At 39.6% G+C, this 24,689-nt stretch overlaps 1 protein-coding gene across 4 annotated transcripts in view; it reads left to right on the top strand.

The window, feature by feature from the left end:
- ASPH (aspartate beta-hydroxylase) overlaps positions 1–24,689 on the top strand; it is a 229,628-nt gene that overhangs the window by 155,470 nt on the left and 49,469 nt on the right. For all 4 annotated transcript variants that reach the window (XM_060116094.1, XM_060116093.1, XM_060116095.1 and 1 more), the window contains 4 exons: positions 474–610; positions 6,207–6,305; positions 8,335–8,424; positions 13,905–14,042. In XM_060116094.1, coding sequence (XP_059972077.1) covers positions 474–610; positions 6,207–6,305; positions 8,335–8,424; positions 13,905–14,042 — 464 coding nt within the window. The remainder of the gene's footprint in view (positions 1–473; positions 611–6,206; positions 6,306–8,334; positions 8,425–13,904; positions 14,043–24,689) is intronic.

The raw sequence follows: 24,689 nt of genomic DNA, 5'->3' as shown, positions 1-24,689 counted from the left end.
CCCCTATTGTCCACCAGAGGGTCCCCTAATACTGGATGATGTCTCCTTTGCTCCAGGACTAGGTCATTCCTGAGAGAAGGGGACAGCATAGTACTCTTACTGGCCTGTTCTGTATTCCTAATTTTAATTATAATAAATCAAAAATATCCCAGTAAACATTTTTTAATAAGGAACTGGTAACTAACATAAGAGGGAATTTGACATAAAAGGGTAAATGCTGACACATTTAGAAAATAGGAGTGTCTTTAAAGGATTTATAACCAGCATTATATTCAGTATCTATTTAGGGGAGTAACTGATGCCTTTGCAGCTGCAGGATGAAATTCTAATGGGTACTTAGCCATCAGTATATAGAATCAGATTTAAGCTGGTCCTCAGGCTCTGTTGAGTAGTCTCTTATGATTTGTAGTCTCAATACAGAGGTGTACAGAATCTGTTTTTATTTATATATTTTTTTTCTTTCCACCAATCAGGTCACATGAGAGGTTCCCTGCTTACTCTGCAGAAATTAGTTGAACTGTTTCCTGATGATACTTCCTTAAAGAATGACCTTGGAGTGGGGTACCTCTTGATAGGAGATAATGATAATGCCAAGAAGATTTATGAAGAGGTAAGCAAGCAGCAATTTGCTGCTAACAATTAATCAAATTATTTTGAACATGAAGTTCTAATGTTATTTGTAAATTGCATTTAATATGCCTAATCGCTCAATCTCTTTAAGTTAAATCAAATTTGTCTTATTATAGTTGACATATCCTAAATTTTTTCATCTCCCTTTTTTTTTCCACTTCATCAGAAGATTTTAAATTTTAGTTAACACTTGGTACATCAAAACCTTCAACCTATAATTGTGATCTTTTTAAAACTTATATATTGATATTTATCAGTCCACAAGCAGCCTTTCTAAAAGTGTTCTTTAGGATAGGAAAAGGAACTGAAAAGCTTATGAGCTTAGACTCATGAACTTAAAAACACATAATCTTGTACATTTTTCACTAAAAGACCAAACTAGAGAGAGACTACAGAACGCAAGCCTTTTGAGCACATGGAATAAATGACTCACCTTTCAGAGGGCATTGACTACCTGATCTTCTAGCAAGGATACCTTTAAAAGGATGTCTGCCTTATAATGGATGCTCTAATGAATAACTGCTAAGTCACAAGTAACTATGTAATCTAGAAAACTAGGACTCCTTCAAGCAATGAGGGACGTCATTTGGTACAAGTTAAAACAGGATACCAAATGAACTTTGAAGCTGGAGCAAGTTAATGCCTCTGTGAAAGAAAGATGAACACATTTACTTGTTATTCTTTACTTTAGGCCTCGGGATCAGTGGTTTTCAGGCTGGTGCACTTTGCATCAAAATGCAAATGTCCCTACTCAGTAGAGACAATATGATTCCTTCTTTTTTTTTTTTTTTTTTTTTTTTTTTTGCGGTACGCGGGCCTCTCACTGTTGTGGCCTATCCCGTTGCGGAGCACAGGCTCCGGACGCGCAGGCTCAGCGGCCATGGCTCACGGGCCCAGCTGCTCCGCCGCATGTGGGATCTTCCCGGACCGGGGCACGAACCCGTGTCCCCTGCATCGGCAGGCAGACCCTCAACCACTGTGCCACCAGGGAAGCCCTCCTTCTATTTTTAAAGTGCTGTCAGGTATAGTGATTTCATACTCAGCCTCGAGACTGGTCCACCCACAAAGTGGTGGTTTCCTCCTTTTATTGCTGTTGGTCCCATAATTGGGAATCACTGGATTTAGGAGCAGTTGTCTTTTGACCTTTGTCCTGACTTTTACATTTTTTGAGAGAGCAGAAGTAAGACCTTTGCTGTTTGTAACATCTCTAATATCTTTTCAGAGTGGGTTGAGCTTACAGTGTTGAAAATTTGTGCCACGTGCTAAGGTACCTGTTACAGGTCATAAAATAAGTCCCTACGGGGCCTTGTATTTGCTCATGGCTGAGTGCCCTGCCTTGTAAAGTTTGGCTAAAGGAAACATCATGTATCTCAGTGATCCAGGAACATATGAATATGAGAACTGTCAAACTATATCAGACATACCCATTATTCTGCCACGGTCACAAGGCACAGAGATGGAATTATAGAATTTCTCCCTTCCTCCCTCCCTCCCTCCCTCCCTCCGTTCCTTCCTTCCCAAAAACCATGATCAAGTGTCTACAGGGTGTCAAGCACATCTGAGGTTAGGGCAGGATCTGAAAGCATCCTGGTTTCTTTCACCCACTATGGATTTGTCCTTCTGCAGCTTTTCAAAACCTTCCTTAAATATATTCATTCTTTTCACCTGGTACTAAATCTCAACTATATGAAACATTTTACTTCATTTTGAAAAATAAAACTTACCTGCTGTTGTTTATACATTTGAAATCATAACCTCATCGGAATAAACATAACAGGATGCAGAAACTCTAAAATACAGCCTTATTATACAACCGAGTGAGTTTCTTTTTGAAGCAGCATCGCTAAACTGAAAATAAGTGTGGGGTTTGCCTTTTGTGCCCTCCTCTGACTGCTAAGTTACTAAGATTAATAAACTGAATCTGATAGATTCTCTTTCCTTTACTAAAGTTTATCCTGATATGTTTATGTCTCAAAGATCATTTTCAGCAAATGGATATTGTAATTTTATATTTTTCTTTATGTCGATTTTTATCTTTGAGTAAATTTATGAAAATCGTTGATCGTTCCCTTTCTGGGTTTTGTTTGTTTGTTTTGCTGCTTTTAGTTTCAACAAAGACTGACCCACACACACTTGCTTGGGAAATGGTAGTTAAGGAAACAAACACAGAGTATGCCGTCATGGAATTACAATCTGGTACCAAGTCACTAATCTTGGTTAATTTTAACTTCCTCGATATCTTTCAAATCCCCTCCCTTTTTAACTCAGGCCCCATCATCTCTTGCCTAAAGTAGGATAGATCCACTCTGTCCAGGCTTGTTCTCCTATGATCTTCATCAACACAAAATGCCAATCCTACCTCCCACCCTTGGCTTCAGCTCTTTTAGTGGTTCCCACTGCCCACAGCAGTGATCTTCAAACATGTTCCACTGTGTCCCCTTGCAGTAAAAACTGTTCAAGCAAAAACTTGTGATATGTATGTTTATGTGTTTATATATTATGTCTTTGTATGTATGTACTAATCTGTGATGTACATTGTGAAAGGTCCACATTCTCAAATAGGTCTTAAGATGAAATGAAATATTTCAAATACTTTTAAAATTTCATTTAACTGCCAAAAATTTTTTAACTCACACTGAAAAATTGATATTTTAGTAATGTCCATGTGCAATACTATTTATGATTATATGATTTTTTAGTCCTGGTAGTGTGTCCTGCAGAGTTAGTGCTGGAACTAGAAATGTCAGCTCTGCCAGTTTGTTGTTGTCTGTGCTTTGTGTGTGTGTGTGTGTGTTTTTGTATGTGTGTGTATATGTAAAGAGAGAGAGAGAGAATCTGTGTAACATTTTTAGTATTAATCTCAATTTGGTTTCCTTAGAAAGCTTCATTTTCTGAGGGTTTGTTGATTACAAGTAGATAATACAACCTGTGCATCCATTATGCACCTCATGTAAACAGCAGTAAGCACAGTAGGTGACCATAAAGAAGCCTGGAGGGCAGCCCTGTCGGTCACTCTGGGTCCTGATCGCCCACCCTCCCCTCACAGCAGCAGGTGTATGAGTGGGACGTGGGACTGTCCACCATGCAGATGAGAGGAGAGCCCTGGAGCAGTTGCACAGTCCATATTATATTTCAGAGACAGATATGGGTAGAGCATTTGTCATTTCTTTCCACTCCCCCCGAGGATTATCTTGTACGTGATACTGAACAGGACCTTCCGTGGTTTGCCTCCTGTCCTTTTCTCCAGTCTCACTGCCTTTGCTGTTCCTGGCCCACTATTCCTTTTTATTCACTTTCTCCTGTGCCTTGAATGCCTCCCCCAAAGTCCCCCACCTTCCTTTTCCCTGGTGAACTCCTATTCATCCATAAATACCTGTTAGTACTCACCCCTGCCACACCCACCCTAGAGTGAGCTAGATGCCCGTCCTCTGTATCCCTGCGTGCCTCACCCCTGTCGCTGTGCTTACACTTACCATGGTGCATTGCTGTGGTCTGCTTGTGAGTCTGTCGCCTTCTCCTGACTGAGAGCTTCCTGAGAAAAGAGAGTATATACCTCATTTATGTTGATATGTCCAGAGCCTAGAAAAGTTCTGCGTGTTCTAAAATAGCTAGTAAATTAATACATTTGCTCATTACTTGAGATGATGGCTGTGTCCACAGTAAACAGAAATGTCATCTGTGTAGCTGCAATAATTGTAATAATTCCTTCATAGTTGTGCTACCAGAAATGTGATCAGCCTCAGTACAGTTCAGTTCCAGAAGTGTTTACTGAGCTCTTGCTCAGCACCTGACTCAGTAACAGCGCCGTGGAAGGTGCAGCAGAGGCAGAGTCTGGGCTCTCAGGGATCTAGCTGGGGAGTCGAGCCCGGCACACACCCATCCGCTCAGTTAGTACAGAGTTCTCCACGACCTGCCACGTGCCCAGCACTGCTCCAGGCACGGGGGGTCAGCAGTGAGTGCAACAGACAAAATCCCTGCAGAGCTTCCATCTGTGTGGAGGAAATCCAAGTAAAATAAGCCAGATGGTGACGAGTGCTATGAAGAAAAAGGAGTCTCACCATAAACAAGTTAGAAAGCGATAGTGATGCAGCTGGAGGGTCTGTTCTATATCAGGTGATTCGGCTTAGGCTTCACGGAGATGCTAACCTTTGAGCAGGGATTTCATCACAGTAAGGGAGTGGGCCATCTGGATGTCTGGGAGAAGACGGCTTGAGGCAAAGGAGTACTGTGTGTGCAAAGGTCCTGAGGCAGGGGTGCCTTTGGCCTCCCATGCAGCAGCAAGGAGTCCAGGGTGCCTCAGAGTGGCTGATGGGGGTGGATAGGAGAGGAGGCCAGAGAAGTAGAGAGGCCCAGCCCAAGGGAGGTCTTAGAGACTGTTCCTAGAACTTGGTCTTACTCTGAGTGAAATCAAACCCCTTTGGGTTTTGCATAGAGGAGTTATTAAAATCTGACTTAGGATTTAGTGTGTCCTTTCAGGACCCACGTGGAGAATGGGTTACAGGAGAGTGGGGCTGGGGTTCAGAGGGTCGGCAGTTAGGCGGCTCCTGTAAGAAGGTAGCAGAGAGACGATAGACTTGGACCAGGATGGCAGCAGTGGAGGAAGTGACAAGGAGTTTGATTCTGAACATATTGTGATGGTATCATTGGCTGGATTTGCTAGTGGATGAGGTACAGGCGCAGGTGCAAGATGGAAAACACTAAAATATTGGCAGGGTGCACTGTGGACTCACCAAGAGTATGGGGTCCCTGCCCAGCACACTTACTCCTTCTGTGTAAAAGATCCCATGACTCCCTTTTCCTACTCAGGCTCAAGGATGAAGAGAAGCTGTAGGATATTCATCTTTTCTCTACATGCGTTCAACTCAAACCTTCTTCACCCTTCACTTTTGGTCTGTAAATTAGTTTGTCTAAGCAGCTTCACAAGTTGAATGTTGTTTTGGTTTCTCACTGCTAATATTTAATTTACAGGCATTTTGCATAATTTATCTTTAATCATAGTAAACGCATACGATAATAAACAATGATCTGATTTATATTAAATATTTACCTGGGTTTTATCACAGAATATTGGATTTGGTCACCACTTTATCCTCAGTCCTTAAAATAGTCTGGGTGTTCAAGAAATTTATGATGGATCATGATATATTTTGAATGCAAATCTAAATTTTCTCGTAATTAAGGCAATGTATAAAGCATGTACATAAAGAAATGTATAATAACCATTTGGAGTTGACTTCAAGTAAAGCTAATTTAAAGCAGTTTTTCCTGATCACTAAAAAAATACTGAAGTCATGAAATTGACAGAGGTTTTGCTGATTTGCATTGTTAAATCAATGCTTTAATGGTCATTGCCTTTTTATTCATTTCTTCATTCTTGGAGAACATTTTGAATTGAGGGGAAATGGGGCCATTTAAGCCTAATGTATTACAATGAGACAAAACACTAGAGCATTTTAAGCTGTAACATCATAGTCCAGTCCAAGTACTGTACAGCAAAACTAATAAAAATTTGTTTTGATGGTCATTTGTAGAATTCATAGTCCATCACAATAGCTTTTTGTTTTCTTTGAGTTTAGGTTCTGAATGTGGCACCTAATGACGGTTTTGCTAAAGTGCATTATGGCTTTATTCTGAAGGCACAGAACAAGATCGCTGAGAGCATCCCTTATCTAAAGGTAACTCCCTCCCTTCCTCTGTTTTCCTCTTCTGATCCCTTTGAGTCATTTGGACACCCTTGATTATATATTGTAGATTGATTGGCATGCACTGCTGACTCTTTTCAATGCTAAAATGTACACCCTTGGACCATGACATCCACAGACAGTGTGGACCTTCAGCATAATCAAGAGTATCAGAGGTAGAAGTACCAACCATGTGAGCAGAGACTATTTGGAAAAAATTTTATGAAGAAATTCCTAAAACTGCAATTGTTATTAGTTGATAAAATATTTTAAAATATGGACAATGTGTTAAGTGTTACTTTTACAATTTAATTATACATTGAAATGACTTTGAACAGGGCTCACGGAAACCTTTACAAAGCGAGGTAACAAATGCAGACTGAATAGGTCAAATCCCCAAGAGCCTAATTGCTTTAAAGACTCAGATTAAAATATGCTATCATTTTTTTCTCACACAAAAATTGAAGTTCACCAGAATCACATTTGGTCTGGCTCAGGGGTCTCCAACAGAACTTACTGCCACAAAGGAAATGGTCTTTATTTGTATTCTCTAATATGGTAGCCACTAGCCACATGTGACTCTTGAGCATCTAAAATGTGGCTGGTGTGACTGAGGAACTGAATTTTTTATTTTAATTGTAATTTAAATAGTAACACTAGCTAGTAGCTACCATATCAGCCAGGTAGCTGATTGACTACTTGTGAACTTTAAGTAGCACTTTTGTGATCCACCTTTGTGATCTCTTTCTTTCACATGACTTTGATCCGAGATCCCAAATAGTGACCCACTGATTGCAAGTAGCTTGCATGTTCTATTTGACCAGCATAATTCTCTTAAAAACAATTTTAATTGCTTGCCTTAGTTGAAAATCTGAACATTTTATGTAATCATGCAGATTTCTGGTGTCTCTGGAAAGTTCACATGTGGCCCACATCTCAGCACAGGAGCTGAGCAATGGTGTCCCCTTGAGGTGGGCATGCACCCCTCAGTCTGTCTTGGCTGTCACTGGGCCTCTGCAACCTGCCTGTTCCCTACCGTGACCCTGTGGGCCTGTGGGTTTTTCTGATTTAAAGTGTTCCCCTTAGGTTTCCTTTCATATAATAAGGACCTAACAGTACTCTCCTGGCTCAGAGATGAGGAAGTGGAGGGCAGGGTTCGTTAGTTAATGAGCAAGGACGTTTATTTGAGTGTCAGTCAGTCAAGAGCCAAGTTCACAGCTCTCCTCTCATGAGTGATGCTTCTGTTCCATGCTGCCATTTTCCAACATTATGCAAATAAAATTTCTTCTGAGTAAAAGATAATGGGCTTCTTGTGAAAAGGCCTCAAAGATGCAGTTTTTTAGACATTTAAATATGTTGTATCTTCATCCTTCTTTTACTTTTCTAAATTCATTCTCTTGCTTTAATATTTTCTCTTTCTTATTTTTACATAAATTTAAATTTCAGTTCTTTTGTGGACAGTGGGGATGCAAATCAGCTGAGTGTTTTAGGATAGGAAGTGTTTAATAAAATTAAAGATTCCAACTGGCTTTAATCCTGTTGTATGTTCTGTCAAAGATTTCATTGAAAAGTGAGGATACATTTGTTTTGAGTGGAAAAAAAATATTATTTGCAGTTGGGTCTCTATCATTTCAAACATCTATGAGCAACTAAACATTTTGGTTCAGGGATAAAAAAGCTTCTAGGTGACATATGGTCAGATTTGGAGAGCAAAATAAATGTGATAGAAACTCAGACAAAGAAATTCTTTGAGATATTGAAGTGCGATTGCTCCTGCAGAGACAGTTCACAAAGCGTCATACTGACTTTGTGGGGTATTCCACTGTTAATTGTTGATGAATATATTGTTAAGTTGAACTTTATCGCCTCCTTTTGGCTTTGCATTGTAAATGTTGACCAGTAACCTAATTGCCAAACTTTAATATTGAGGTGATTTTCTGACTCTTAGAAAACATTAAGTACATCAATGAATTAAATCTGGTACTTAATTCTTTCATAAATACTGACACTGTCCTTTCTACAGGAAGGAATAGAATCTGGGGATCCTGGCACTGATGATGGGCGATTTTATTTCCACCTGGGGGATGCCATGCAAAGAGTTGGAAACAAAGAGGTAATGCATTCGTGAACTTTTTGTTCTCTTTAACAGAAGATAGAGGAGGGGGAAAGTATTTCTATGAGAGAGTTACAATTGAAAAAAAATGTGTTAAGCATAAACTTTTGAAGGTGGTGATTTAAACTTTTTGTAACAACCTAACAATTCCTACTAAATCCTATAAAGAATTTTGGGGATTTGACTTTTATAATTTCTTTCAAGAAAGTATCTGAATAATCATGAGTGGCCTCTTAATTAGTGTGCCTGTGTGTATATCTGTGTGTGTATCTATAGAGATAGATATTGCCTTGAAGAAATATTTTTAAAATTATGAAATGAAGAGATGTGTTTGAAATATTTAAAATATTTTTGAGATAATTTTACAGTTTGCCTAGGTTTATTTTTATTTTATTTTGGAATTTAAAAAGTAGTTATTTTTAGGGCTTCCCTGGTGCGCAGTGGTTGAGAGTCCGCCTGCCAATGCAGGGGACACGGGTTCGTGCCCCAGTCCGGGAAGATCCCACATGCCACGGAGCGGCTGGGCCTGTGAACCATGGCCGCTGAGCCTGTGCGTCCGGAGCCTGTGCTCCGCAACAGGAGAGGCCACAGCAGTGAGAGGCCCGCGTACCACAAAAAAAAAAGTAGTTATTTTTAGAATGAAGTCTTTATTCAACTGATTCCTAGGCACACTAAACCCAGTAGTTAATTGTGTAATTTACCTTCCAAAATATTTATTGCCAAGTTGAAGATGAATACCTATAGCTATAATAATGACTGGTATTGACACAGAAAATATAGTAGCTAAAGCAAATCACATGTTTTCTTTGTGATTATTCCTTTTTTTCTGAGTACAGTGTCAGCTTCTTTAAACATAACATTTGGTCATTAATCATGACATCATACTATGTAAATTCCCAAACTCTCACCCTCCACTGTGGTTCCCACAACATTGCTGGGCTGTCCTTCACCATCGCATGGCTCTAGGCTGGGCTGTCCTTAGAGTCAGGGATCAAGGGCTGTAGTGAGTCCTTGGTTCTTTGTAACCATGCATTCCATATATGTAATAAAGTGACATCTAAGGATAACATAGGTTCGGGTTTCTAAAATTAATAAGAACATGGGACCATTTGGACAATTGAGGGTTCACTGGAGCAAGGGGTTTTGTGATGGGGTAATTGCCAGCTAGTGACAGGAACCAATTTTGGGTAACAGAAATTTGGATAATTGACACTGTTTTCTTTATACATTTCTATGTATCTATACCTTTGCCCCTCTGACCTACCAGTCAATCAACTGGAATAGAATGAGAAATGAGAGACAAAGAGAAAGAAGGGAGAAGAAATTGCTGAGTAGTACTTTTGTGTTCCTTCATTCTTTTAAGATGCAAATGCCTGGTACCTCCTTTGAATTAGAGGGATAAGAAAGACTTTGCTACAGTATCTAACACTTGATAAGTGTTCATATGTGATTGCTATAAATGTAATTGTCACTAATTAATTTACCTTTCAACATCTCAGGGTCCAGGACAAAGGCAGATAAAAGAAGTCTGTGATTTATTCTCACATCTTAGATGAAAACAGCCCTTACTTCAAGGGCAAAGAATTCACTACCACACATTGTTAAGGGCTTGGGATTTGAACCTATGGGGTTGTTCTATCAGCTTAATTATCATTAAGACGCAAAGAACAGCACAGTTCTTGAATTTAAAAGCTCACAGAGATTCATCCTTATAGGAGAAACGAGCCTATAGAAATCCCACGTTAGCATATTCTCCATATTAGGTGTTGAATCTGAGTTGACTCTCTGTGCTCTGAGTTTTCATGCCGGGAAGCAACCCTCCTTCGTGCCCTTAAGCACTGCTCCAGGCACGAAAGGAGAAGCAAACCCACAGCCTCTGTGCTGCAGAAGCTGACAATCAAGTAGTTTTGGCTTTTCTCACGGGATCATTTCGTATGGGCAGGAAGCGGGAGAAAGACCAGTCATGATACTCTTGTAGCAGTTCAGCCTCAGCTTTTCCCAGAATTTCTGTAACTCCCAAATCCACATTCGAGCGCTGGTCTACTTCTCAAAGTCCACAATCTACTGCCTGCCTAGTTTCTCCACACGATGCCGCAGTGGTAGCTCACTTGTCCTCCTCTAAACCACGTTTCTTCCTGGGTTCTGGCTCTCACTGGATGGCATTGCCAACTCCCAGGATCCAGACTTGAATCAGCTTAGCTCCTCCCTTTCCTGTGACAAGCCCCCTCCTCACTCCAGTCCGGTCAGGTCAGCCAGCTTCTTCGGATGTCTGGCGACCATCTCATCTTCCCTCTTGTTTGGTCGGTGTTCTAATTCCAGCCTTTGTTACCGTCCACCTCTGTGTTGGCTGCAAGAACCTGGCTGTCATTTCCTGCTTTAGTCTTACTTTCTTCCAGGCATCTTGGGCTCAAGAACCCCATGGTGCAAAATAGAAATAAAGCCCTCTTCCCAAACTATGGCATTCATGGTTCTCCCAGGCCAGTTGGACCACCTGTTCTCATCACAAGTGTGTGTCCCATGTCCCCCTGTGCACCACGCTCCAGGCAGAACAGGCTCTGGCTGGGGTCACGTACCACGGGCCCCAAACGTGGCCTGGGCTTTTCTGAGTTAGACTGTCTTGACATACTATTTCTATGTAGTTATGTAGTGAGTGTGTGTGTGTGTGTGTGTGTGTGTGTGTGTGTGTGTGTAAACTATACCTGGTATTAATTTAAAGTATAGTAGACATTGATATAGACCATATTTAACAAGGTGCCCAGGTATGCTTTCTGTCTATTTTATTTTATTTTTTTTTTCTTTTTGCGGTATGTGGGCCTCTCACTGTTGTGGCCTCTCCCGTTGCGGAGCACAGGCTCCGGATGCGCAGGCCCAGCGGCCATGGCTCACGGGCCCAGCCGCTCCGCGGCATATGGGATCCTCCCAGACCGGGGCACGAACCCGTATCCCCTGCATCGGCAGGCGGACTCTTAACCACTGCGCCACCAGGGAGGCCCCTGTCTATTTTAGTATTCCTGTAAAGAGGACATTTTCAGAGGATTCTAACAACTTGATCATGGATTTTCTACCAACTTTTATTGTGAGGTAGTCTAGATGTTAAAAAAAAAAAAAAAACGCAGTCTGTCTGAATTCATTGGGTCCCTTATATAATTGAAGGTATCATTGAAGATGATTTTTTTTAGTTTCAAATATATCATTTCACAGTTTTGTTTCTCTAAAAGTTAAATGGCAGAAGGTATAAAACCAAGGGCCCTGTTTGATGCACTTTGAGTGTCAGAAAAGCTCTTATGGGCAGTTAAACATGCCCCTGTAAGCAAAGTCTCTTGCCCAGACATTCAGCCTGGTGAGTGTTAAGGCCAAGACTGAAATCTAAGACTTCTAACTCCTGAACTAGAGTTATAAGTTTTTTATAATATGTATATTAATATAATATGATAATAATATAGTATATTTTCCTATAATAATTTCTTTCTCACTACTCTAACAATATGTCTAGTCCTTAAAATGAATTGTTGATGATTAAAAATCTAATGGACTGTAAGAGTTTCCAAAAATCATCTGTTGTAATTAGTAATGTTGTTTAACACTGAAAATTATAGGAAACAAAATCCTAAATTTAAATTGGACAAAAAATAACTGAAATTGTCAATTTAATTTCAAAGGTAAAATGCTATGTTTTTTGAAATCAAAGAACCGTGAGCCGTTTTTAAAGAAATTACTTTATGGTTACCACTTACATGTATTTCAAGGAAAACATATAAGTGATTAGTATATACATTCTTAATTTGAGATATTATTGAGAAAGATAATTAAGTAAGAAGATCCCTTGTTATAGTTTTTTTTTTTTTTTTTTTTAATGATACAAAGATAGAAGGAAAGCGGAATAAATTGCCAATAAATTGCCCTGGGTGATAATTCAACGTATTTAGTCTTTTTAAATCTCAGATTGAGCATTTGTAAAATGGAGCTATTTGAGGTTATTGGAAAGATCAAATGAAATTATGCATGCACAAGCTAGTAGTAAGCTGAAAAGTGTTACTGAAAATAGGAGTGGTTCTGCTATCACACTTGATTTTTCTAAAGAAGGAAATTTTGACTTATGAATTTTAAGAGACTTAAAAGTTATTATTTCTTACATCTAAAGTAAGATGGGATTTTATGAAGATATTCTTCTATCTTCTTACTCTGCTTGATATTAACTGCCTGTTTTCACTGATCAAAATGTGTATTTGAAATCACTCTTCAAAAGTAATCATTAGATCAGAATTAAAATAATGGAGGGGATACCATTAGGCACACTCCTAGAACCGTCTTCCAGTCTAAAGACAGTGGGGTGAGCACGGTGCAGGAGGCATGTGGGGAGGGCCCCTGGGAGAGGTTATGGTTCGGGCGTCCTTTGAAGGGCACGTGTGGAGCTGCAGACTGCAGCCAGCTGTCCCTGAAAAGCCTAGTTAGTCTTCTTGGAGGCAAGTTGTATCATGTTACAGCTAGCCTACAACCGCAAATGTTATCCCTTATGGCAGGAAAAAAAAATACTAGGAACAAAAATTCCCTTCTAAAAAAATCTAATGCAGGCTGTCACTCTATTTACTGCTAACTCAGAATAATATTTTCTTTTGGTCTGCTTTTTTTTTTTTTTTTTTTTTTTTTTTTTTGCGGTACACGGGCCTCTCCCGTTGCGGAGCACAGGCTCCAGACGCACAGGCTCAGTGGCCATGGCTCATGGGCCCAGCCGCTCCGCGGCATGTGGGATCTTCCCGGACCAGGACACGAACCCGTGTCCTCAGCATCGGCAGGCGGACTCCCAACAACTGTGCCTCCAGGGAAGCCCCAGTCTGCTTCTTTAATGGAGGATTTATACTTCGTTACCTTGGGGCAGCCTTCTTCATGTGGACGTAAGAAGACTGTTCATGTTGCTGTCCGGGAATTCCCTGGTGGTCCAGTGGTTAGGACTCCCCGCTTCCACTGCACGGGGCACAGGTTCAATACCTGGTCAGGGAACTAAGATCCAGCATGCCGCCAGGCGTGGACAAAAAAAAAAAAAAAAAGGAAGTTGCTGTCCTTCTTAACATCCCAATTCAGTAAATATGAAAATCATACTCCTTTCCTTTGAAAGGAAACACAGACTTTAAGAAATGAAAGCTAAAATATTAACATAGTCCCCTTTTGTGTCTTAAATGATTTATCCACTCAACAAAGTCCTAGATTCTGCTGGACACTCCGGGGAGACCGGTGAGTGCAGTGGAGTCCTGTGTTCAGAGAGCTTTCAGCCTAGGAGTGAAAATAAAAAACACACATTTATTTAAAATAATAGGTCATAATCAGAGACCCAATCAAATAACAGTATTTTTGCCAGTGTAACAGATTTGGGCACCTGACTAGCAAGCTCTTTATTTAAAAGTCAGACCTTGTTTTTAGGGACTTTAATTGTAAAATTAGTAAAACTGCTTCGTTTGGAGTTCAGTCTTTCTGATCTCTTCCAGGCATATAAGTGGTACGAGCTTGGGCACCAGAGAGGCCACTTTGCATCTGTGTGGCAGCGCTCACTCTACAACGTTCATGGACTGAAAGCCCAGCCGTGGTGGACCCCCAAGGAAACGGGCTACATGGAATTAGTGAAGGTGAGTGTTAATTTTGTCGAGTCCTTGTCTGTCTCGTCCTCTAAGTTCAAAGACGGCTTCTCATGGAAAGGAATGTCAGGGAAGAGATAGATTTTCTTTCCAGTGGCATTTGCAGAAAATACAGCAAAAAGGATCTTTATCTCATCAGCCAAGAGTTCAGGTGAGATGGTGAAGAAAGAAATGTGTTGAAGAACAGATCTCAAATATTTTGGCTTTAGGACCCCTTTGCACTACTCTTAAAACTTATTGAGCACTCCAAGGAGTTTTGTGTGTGTGTGTTGGGGGATTATATGTGTCAGTATAATTTTTAGAAATTAAAACTGAAAGGAAATTTAATCTTTTAAATGACTTCTATGAAAATAAAATAAGAACTCCATTACATGTTAACATCAATAAGTTTAAAAAATACATTTTCAAAGCAAAAAAAGTGAAGTGAGAAGATGGGAATTGTCGTGTATTTTTACAAATCTCTTTGGTGTCTGGCCTCATGGAAGACAGGAGGGTTCTTACCACTCTCTCACCCATAAGTCCAGAAGCGTCCTGAGTGCAGGAGCTTCTGCCCTCATGGAACTGGGGTACACAGCCTCCTGGCCTGTGGACAAGCTCACCCACCCAAAAGCACATCAAATCTTGTGGTTCAAGAGATTTATAGAGCTTAATCTGCAGCACCCATGTCCATTCCCAGTGGTGGGTGGGCTGGAAGTTCCAGCTTTCTAATCACCTGGTCTTTCTGGTGACCAGCCCCATCCTGAGGCTATCTGGGGCCCCATGCTAAGTTGTTTTATTAGCATAAATTCAAGTGTGCTCAAAAGGGATCCTTATGAATGACAAAAGTCACTCCAGTTATTCAGGAAATTTCATGGGTTTTGGGAGGTTTATGCCGGGAACTGGAAACAAAGACCAGATATATTTCTTTTTTTTTTTTTTTTTGCTTTGTTTATTTTGTTTTTGGATGGGAGGACTATAAATGAATGTATAGGTAAGTACATAAATAAATGTTTTACCTTCAGTTTCAGTATCACAATTTGTTTCAGTATTCCCAGGGTAAAAATGTGATGAAAATATGCCCATAACAACAAATTATAATAAAAACATAATTGTGTATATGCAAATTAATTAATAAACGGTACTTTCTGAAGCAATTTCTAAGCAATACCACATTACACCCCATAACTTAATGACTTTAGCTTTAAGTTGTTAAAGGAGTGATGAAGAACGGTTGGCTTTCTCATTTTAGCTTTCTCATTTTTTTTTATTAGATATATTTCTTATATTATCCGAAGCCACCCTCTGGGTTTTGAGCGCACATCCCTTCTAACAAAAGGATCCTAACAGTTAACAGACGTGGGCAAATTGCTAGATCTCATTCAGTCATTAGTAATAATGAGTGCAGTCCATTCTCACGTTATATGAAAGTACCTCCCAGGGTGAGGCCACTCAGGTTGGCAGGCCTCCGTTAGATCTCATAAGTTCCAAAAGTAGGAGTGGTCTTGGCAACATATGGCTTTACCCTTTCAGACATCTGGTGTAGCTGAGCTAAGAGACAATATCTTGCCCTGAGCCTCTTTGAGGTGTTAATGTAATATTGGAGTTCCCTCATTACATACCCTATTTATTCATCCTCTTACCTTCAGCTATTATTTCTCCTTTTCATTTATACCCTAACTTTTCCACCCTTGGAAAGGACATTAAGTTTGGCCACTGTGCTGGTCTGGATTGCAGGCAGCTGTACTAGTCTAGCAAATACCTCCTCTCAGTTCACTCCCATTCAGGTGGGATAGGGTTACCCAGGGGCAAAACTCATGGGCTGTTTGTCCCACCAGGCAGTATAGCTACATTCACTCATCTGAGAGAGGTGAGAAGGGAAAAGCAAGAGTGACAAAATATTGATAATTTTGGAATCTAGGTGATGGATATATAGAGGATTCTTATACTCTTTTCTCTACCTTGAAGTATATGCTTTACATTTTTCATAATTTTTTTGTTAAAGAACATCTTGTTCTTTAAGTCCTATAAGACTTCACTGATCAATTTGGTTTACTTGGGGAAAAGAAATTTTCAATGAGGTTTCAATAAACATATTAAATGAGTCTTCCCAGACCATGTTTATTCTGTATTTTATTATAAGATCAGAATACAAAAATCAATTGTATTTCTTTACACTAGCAAAAAAAAAAAAAAAAACCCACTCCCAAAATGAAATTACGAAAACAATACCATTTGCAGTAGCTTCAAAAAAGAATATAAGATACTGTATTAGCTTGATATACCTTCAGTAGCAAAGTATCACAAACTAATTGTCTTACAGTTCTGGAGGCTATAATTCCAAGATCAAGGTGTCAGCTGGGTTGCTTCCTTCCAGGGGCTGTAAGAGAATCTGTTCCATCCCTCTCTCCCAGCTTCTGGTGGTCTTCTGGCAACCTTTGGAGTTCTGTGACTTATAAATTTCTGCCATCATCTTCACATGGCATTGTCCCTGTTTGTGTATCTGTCTCTGAATTTTCTGCCATCATCTTCACATGGCATTGTCCCTGTTTGTGTATCTGTCTCTGAATTTTCCCTTTTTATAAAGGACACCCTTTGTAAAAGACACCAGTCATATTGGATTAGGGCCCACCCTAATGTCTTAATTTTAACTTTATTACCTCTGTGAAGACCCTATCTCCAAAAAGGGTCACATCCTGAGGTACTGGGGGAGTAAGACTCAACATGTAAATTTGGGGATCATCATCCAACTCTTAAAAGATACTTAAGAATAAATCTTACAAAGAAGTGCAAGACGTACACTGAAAACTATGAAATTGTATTGGAGGAAATTTCAAACCTCTAAAGAAATGGAAACACATTCCATGTTTATGGACCAGAAAACTTGATATTAAGATAGCAGTATTTCCCAAGTTGATCTAAACTTTCAACACAATCTCTATCAAAATTCCACATGGCTTTTTTTTCTTTTATGGAAATTGACAAACGGATCCTAAAATTCGAATGAAAACACAAGAGACCAAGAATAGCCAAAACAATTTTGAGAAAGAACAAAGTTAGAGAACTTAGACTTTCCAGTTTCAAAACTTACTACATACAAATTAAAGGAATCAAGACAGTGGTATAGTTCCATAAGGATAGACATAGAGATCAGTGGAATAAGAATTGAAAGTACAGAAATAAACCCTTACATTTATGATTAACTGATTTTGGACAAAGGTGCCAAGACAATGCAAAGGGGAAAGAACTGTCTTTTTCACAGGTGGTCCTGGGACAATTGGATATCCAAATGCAAAAAATAAAGCTACCTCATACTATACATAAAAACAAACTCAAAATGGATATAGACCTAAATGTAAGAGATAAAACTATAAAACTTGTAGAAGAAAACATAGAAGCATTCATAACATAACTGAGTTAGGCAGTGGTTTTCTTGGGTTGATACTGGAAGTACAAGTGACAAAAGACAAAATAAATTAGATTTCATCGAAACTTAAACTTTTGTGCTTCAAAGGGCATGATCAATAAAGTGAAAGTAAAATCCATAGAATGCGAGGTAATATTTGCAAGTCATATATCTAACATATGTATATATGATATAATAAGAACTCTGAATACAATAAGAACTCTGATAACTCAATATAGAGACAGATAACTGGGTTAAAAAATGGGGAAAGATTTGAACAGACACTTATTCAAAGAAGATAATGAATGGCTGAGAAGCCTATGTAAAGGTGATCGATGACATTTGTCATTAGGGAAATGCAAATCAAAACCACAGTATGATACCATTAACCCTCACTGGGATGGCTACAACAAAAAAGATGAACATTAACAAGTGGTAGCAAGTATGTGGAGAGACTGGAACCCTGGAACTCTGCTGGTGGGGATGCAGAGGGGTGCAGCCACTTTGGAAAACGATTTGGCAGTTCCTCAAAATGTTAAACACAGAGTTAAGGCCCAGCAATTCTTCTCCTAGGTATATACCCAAGAGAAATGCAAACATAGGTTCATACAAAAATGTGTCCCTGAATGTTCTTAATAGCATTATTCATAATAGAACAAAAGTAGTCAATCACCCAAAGGTCCATCTAAATGATGAATGAAAGAATAAACAGAATGTAGTATATTACACAATGGCAATAAAAAAGGAAGAAGTGCCAAGATCCATGGTACAGCATGGATGAACCACGTGTTACATGATTCTATCTATATGAACTGTCCAGAAGGCAAATCAACAGAGAGAGGACGGGGTGAGAGCCAGGGACTGAGGAGAGGCCCTGGGGCAGAGCACCTTCCCCTGAGTAAGGAGTTACTTTTTGGTGTGATGAAAATGTTCTAAAATTAGATAGTGCTGATGGCTTACAAGGCTGTGACTACACGAAAAACCACTGAAGTGTAAAAAGTTAATTGAGTGCAGTGTATGGTATGTGAGTTATGTCTCAATAAATCTGTTAAAAATTGGGAAACTGTGATCTATATGTTGTGGTGCAAGTGTGTTGAAAACTAAACAGGTATCTGGGGGCTGATGAAGAACACCTCACTTAACCATCAGTGAGGTGGTACAGGGAGGCAGGTTAGAGCGTCTGATCCATAGCCATACTGCCTGGTTTTGTTGGTTTGTCTGTTTTGTTTGGTTTTCCACGAAAGTATAATTGATCTACAATATTATGTTCATGTCAGGTATATAACATCATGATTCAGTATTTTTACAGTTTGTACTCCATGAGAAGTTATTACAAGATAATGGCTATAATTCCCTGTGCTATAGAGTATATCCTTGTTCCTTATCTGTTTTATACATAGTGGTTTGTATCTCTTAATCCCATACCCCTCTCTTGCCCCTCCTCCTTCCCCTCTCCCCACTGGTAACCACTAGTTTGTTTTCTGTATCTGTGAGTCTGTTTCTGTTTTGTTATATTCATTTGTTTGCTTTATTTTTTATATTCCACATGTAATTGATAACGTAGAGTATTTATCTTTCTCTGTCTGACTTATTTCACTCTGCATAATACTCTCTAGGTCCATGCACGTTGCTGCAAATGGCAGAATTTCATTCTTTTTTATGGCTGAGTAATATTCCATTCTATATATATATATATATACCACATCCTCTTTATCCATTCGGCTGTGGATGGCAATACAGTGAAGCAGTTTAGAGCATTGGCTCTGTAGCCACACTGCCTGGTTTTGAATTTTTGGTCTTATTCCTTACTAGCTATGTGACATTGAGCATCACTTCTTCATGCTTCCGTTTCATTATCTGCAAAGTGCCTATGGAAATAGTGCTTGTTCCATGGCTGTTTATTTAATAAGTAAGTAGGAAGTGCTCAATAAACATTAGTTATTGTTATCATTTATAATTTTAATTTATGTGTTACCATGTTTTCATAGGAAAATATTTTCTAGTTTCTAAAAAATTAGTCAGAAAGCAAATTTTGAAATTTTATATATTATTGAAATAATAACATAACAGCTATCATGTATTAAATGCCTATTTGTAATCATTGTGATGAGCACTTTTGTATGTAATACTTCTCATCTTTACAACAACTCTTCAAGATAGGTGTCATTGTACCCACTTATGTTTGAGTAAGTAAGGATTAGAGAAACTAAGAAATTTGCCCAAGGCCCTACATTTAATAGGTCAGGGCTGGGATTGGAACTGAGGCCTCCTTTTCCTCAAGTCCGTGCCTTCACTGGTACCTCACGACGCCCTCAAAGTTACTGAGGTCTGCTCTTATCTCATGTTATTCTTTTTCTAGCCAATTAAATCTTTATTTCAAAATTCTATTTCTCTGGGCTTGATTTCAGCCCTGTCTGTTTTAAGCTCTGCTTCATCTAAGAAGAGAACAAGCAAGTCCTGGGTGTTAATCACAGGGTCCCCAGCAGCATAGAATCTCAGAGTGCATGACAGCTGTGGGTTGTGATTGTAAAGTTAGCTTTACTTTACTAACTACTTGATTTGCAGAAATGTTAATATTGTATATGTTATGACTTTAAAAAAAGTAATTTCGGGTGACCACTCACCAGTAGCGAGTATGACAAGGCAGAACTTTCTGTGTGAGGAACCCAGGGCCCAGAACCACTTAGCTGACACACACTTGCACATCAAGATTTTTTTCCATTTTCAAATGACAGATTTGACTATAATGGATTATGGATCATCACCCGGGCATTCATATTGTAAGGTGGAAACCTTCTAGATGGGGTAGCTGCCATGTTTGGCCAAAATCCTTTTAGAATAATTACCCAGATCTGGCCCTTATGTAATGATTAACTGCCATGCATAGCACATTTTCATTTAAATTATTTTCATTGTATGTCCCAGTGAGCTGTAGAGTGCAATTTTCTTGAAGGCACGGGACAGTGTCCAGTAAAATGTTATCATCTGTGTTTTTCCATTTTGTTGAATTGTCATTGTTTCCCTTTATTGTGTAGCTTGCAATTTGGCAATTCTGTGCACTGGGGGTGTTAAGAGGCTGTGCAACTCGATGAAAAAAATTTAGAGAAAAATATCCCAGTATAGTTTTCTCTTTTAGGCCTATGTTCATTAAAATTGAGTACTTTTTTTGCCCAAATAACAAATATGAAAACCCTAAGTGTTTTGGGGGTGTTTAACATAGTAATTGAAGCAAAAATAGATTAATGTCTTTGCTAGGTTATAAATAGAAAAGGGAAAAGAAATCTCTTCCAGTGAGAGGAAAGCCGTCATACTTAAGAATTTTGTTGTTCTTCTTTTTGAGATTAGCTTTTTGATCCAAATTATTCCATGGCTGATTTAGATGTAAACGCGCATGCATTGAAACCACTGTAGTAACATGGAGAACACAACAGCCAATAGCAACTGAAAACCATAGTTCAAAATAACCCTTTGTTGTTTTTTTCCCTGCTACCTAACTCTGCATTCATCACTGGGAAAAAGGGAAACTCTTGCATGCTTTTTCTGAGGTTTTCACAGCATTTGCTCTGATAGAAGCATATAGCATCACAGATAAGTTTTCCCTCCTCATACGGTAGCTTTATTACAGTTGGAGAAGCGCCCAGTAAAACTTGCCAGTGTTGTGACACAGTGCGTAAGAATGATTGATTGAATGATACTCTTCCTGGCATTTTCTCTCAGACTCTGGCTTTTATTAATTAAGAAACCCGTTGTGTATGAATAATGCCACCTGGACAAAAATCGGACTTATACAGGAGTGAATTCGTGGTTCAACGTTTGTATCTGTGTGATTAAATATTTGAATATTTTCACTGAACTGCTTTTGAAATGAATTGGATTGAGACAGAAGCAAAAATGTCAGACTTACCGTGGAATTAAGCTATAAAGTAAGAGGATTATCAATTTTATAGAAAAGTAAGTATCATACTATAAAGAAGTGCTGAAAGCAGTTTCTTAAGATTAACGTAATAGTTTAATCCTATTTTTCTAAATCAGACTTTCGACTTTTGGATTCCAATGATACTTTCGCTAAAAATGACAACAGGAGTCCAGAGAATTTACAGAATTCGATGGTTATGTGATTTAAAAGTGAACTTTAGAAGCAGGTTAGTTTTGCTCTCTGCTCTGACACCTTGAGGAAGTCATTTCCTCCATCTGGGCCTCGGTTTCTTTCTCTCCAAATGCAAAATAATTGCCTCAGTTCCTCCTCTCCTACAAGGTGCAAAAACAGAACAAAACACAGCAAAACGCCACCATCATGGATGTTCCCGTGTGTGTTTAAGTGTGAGCTGAGCCCTTAATAAGAGCTGACACTCTGCTACGATTATAGGAGGGTCTAAGATGCCAGTTATGGCAACATATCAAAAGGGTGAAATGTTAGAAATTCTTTGAATTATTTCAAACTAAAAGGTCATTTTCTTTCTCAAAGCAAAATTGATGAGTTTTCAATATTTGTCAGTTTTTTAAAAAATGCCTAAAAATTGCCTTTCTCTCTGGTCCACCTCGGGGGCTTGCAGTACAGTGTTTGACTTACAGACCCGGGCACTCCACTGCAAGCTGCATCTGTAGGTTAGTACGCCATTTGCAGTTCCAAAATTTGTGATCGAGTCGTGTTACAAAAAGCGGCATCTGGCTGCTCACCGCTCAAGAGCTGGCATGCGGGGATGGGGGCGAGGAGAGGGCGAAGTGTGTGGAGGCGGACTCCTGTCCGAAGGACATCCAGGGGGCAAGAGCTTTCACAGGTGCAGGGAGGGGCTCCGCGCAGAAACAGCACTGTCATCTCTGACAGTCATCCTGAAACTGGTCGTAGGAGGTCTGACCGGCGTCATCTTGATTGTTTTAACGACAGTTAATCTTCAGTTCCGGGGTGGGTTTGTTCCCATTTCCTTGAGGCTAATTCTCGGAATTGTGGCAGCTCATGTCATGGCTACAGTCTGCTCATGATGTAGTTGATTTCTTCCACCCGGTGAGGGTTTCAGTATCTACAAGACAGCTCACAGGACAGGACTCAGAATATTATCTGTAGCCCTTGAGGAGGAATTAAAGGTCCTTGACTTTGCTTACTGACTAAACGGTTATTGTTGTGTCCTGTTTGACTGCTTTTCTTTGCTTCTGCGTTTTCTCACTTCTCTGATTGATCTTATTCTTTGGCTAAGTTTTTCCACAGACAAAAGGCAGGCGGAGGACATGGGGGTCAAGGACCACAGGGTCCCCGCTCCGTTTCAGTAGGTCATGATCTATATCTTAATATACATACACACCAATCGATGCATGTGCACATACACATTATAGATAACTTGCTTATCTGTTTATCAAGTGGTTTATTTTATATATAAACAGAAAGTCTCTGTCAGACTTGCAGCCCCTTGAGATTAGGGGCTTTGGGGTTTTTACTCCCTCCTGACCTAGCCCGGTGCACCGTTCCCTGTGGGTAGAGCAGGGAAGGGACGACAGAAGTTTATTTCCCCTTTTACCTTCCTCTGACTGAGAATGTTGGCTGGCGTCCCTGCCAGTCTGGGCTAGAGTACAGGAATGTGGGTCTCCTTTGCACTCTTGTGTCCTTGAAGCCCTCAGGCTGGCTGCTTCTCCTGGCAATCTGGGCTATCTTTTTGCCTTTCTCCTAGGAGAAGAAACCCCATTTCTCCCACTCTTTAGAAAGAGCAAAATTCAGTCCTCCAAGACTCTTCTCTTGCCCTGTGCTGCGTACTTCCTGCTATCCTTTCCCTTCAGTAAGGATACGAGAGACTGTATATACTAAGCGGCAATGGCCAGACCACTTATAAAAATAGAACCTTGACCTACAATCTGCAACAGCCTGCCAGGGATACGAACACCTTTTCTACAATAAATAAACCAGGAAGCCAGCCTACTGTAAATCAGACTGGCAGGAAGCCAGATTACTATCTCCAGTGGCAATCCAGAAAGCTAAACAATAACTTCTATAGCATTCTGCCCCAAATGGCCAGGACTTGATTAATAACTGACAGCTTTCCTAGTTTTTGTCCCTGCTTCCAACTTAGGACCAACCAGAGAAAGTCAAATATGCTCCGCTAACCACTCACTAGAACACCCAGCTTCTAGTCAGCCTGCCTACAGCTTCCCCAGGCCAACAGCCTCCAATCAGGGCACCCCTGAATCCTTCTCTTTTTTCACTAGAAAGTTTTCCCACGTCTCTGCCAAAACACTGGTGATGGTGGCAGACCCCCTTGCTTGTCTGAATAAATAGGCTTTGCTTTTCTCATTTGGTTGGTCCTTGTTTATTTCCACGATAAGAAATGTCAGATGTTTTCCTTCATTTTTATATTCAAACTTGAAAAACAGGAGGTCTGATTAAAATGCACTAGGACCAGCAAGAGATTGCTCCTTCAGTGCTACTAATTTCCCTAGAGATTTTATTAAAATCAGTTTGCTGTGAGAGCATTGCACGCACTGTGGTGTTTGCTTGGATTTCATAACTTCAGCTCAGTGCTCAGGAGGATGCCCCTCTACCTGGTATATTCTTTCTAAGGCAGAGGACACTGCTACCTATGTCTTCTCATCACAGTGTAAAGTATAGGCATGTTTTAGCGAAGATTTAAGTAAACTGACTTTAAAAAATCAGATCTATAATTCCTAAAATAATTAACTATAGCCAGCATGTTCTTAGATAATTAGGTAAAAATGGTATATATTTTAGTAATGCACCACTATTATCAATTTGCCCTAACTCCAATTTAATGCGTAAACTTGGCCTGGAATAGTCTTCGACCACATGCCTTCTCTTAATTTAAAATCAGAACCTTTCAAAGTACATGCACATCTCTGGGACTTCTCAGTTGCCAATGTCTATATTTTCTCAATTCCCTTTTTTCTTAACAGCTAATCATACACAGTTACTTACCTAATCTTGCTTATGTTAACCTGAGCTCTGTGAATTCTTGTATTACGGTTTGTTCACATGTTAAAAGCATAACTCTTCCTGACTTTTTCCATGACTATGCTTTATTTTGCTGCTATAGACTTACTTGATTCCTGATCCCTTCCCATCTGCTATTTGCTTTCTTAGCTGGATCTAGTTCTAACCTGAACCTGTATTAGTGTTACAAGTTACTTGTGTCCCCTCAAGAAGTATATATTGAATTCCTAATCCCGTTAGTCCCTCTGGATATGACTGTACTTGGAGATGGGGCCTTTAAAGAGGTAAAGTTAAAATGAGGTCATTAGGGTGGGCCCTAATCTAA

This window comes from Mesoplodon densirostris, chromosome 13, assembly GCF_025265405.1.
Source record: "Mesoplodon densirostris isolate mMesDen1 chromosome 13, mMesDen1 primary haplotype, whole genome shotgun sequence".
Classification (NCBI taxonomy): domain Eukaryota; kingdom Metazoa; phylum Chordata; class Mammalia; order Artiodactyla; family Ziphiidae; genus Mesoplodon; species Mesoplodon densirostris.
The sequence above is the reverse complement of the archived record's forward strand: the minus strand, read 5'-3'. Positions and strand labels throughout refer to the sequence as shown.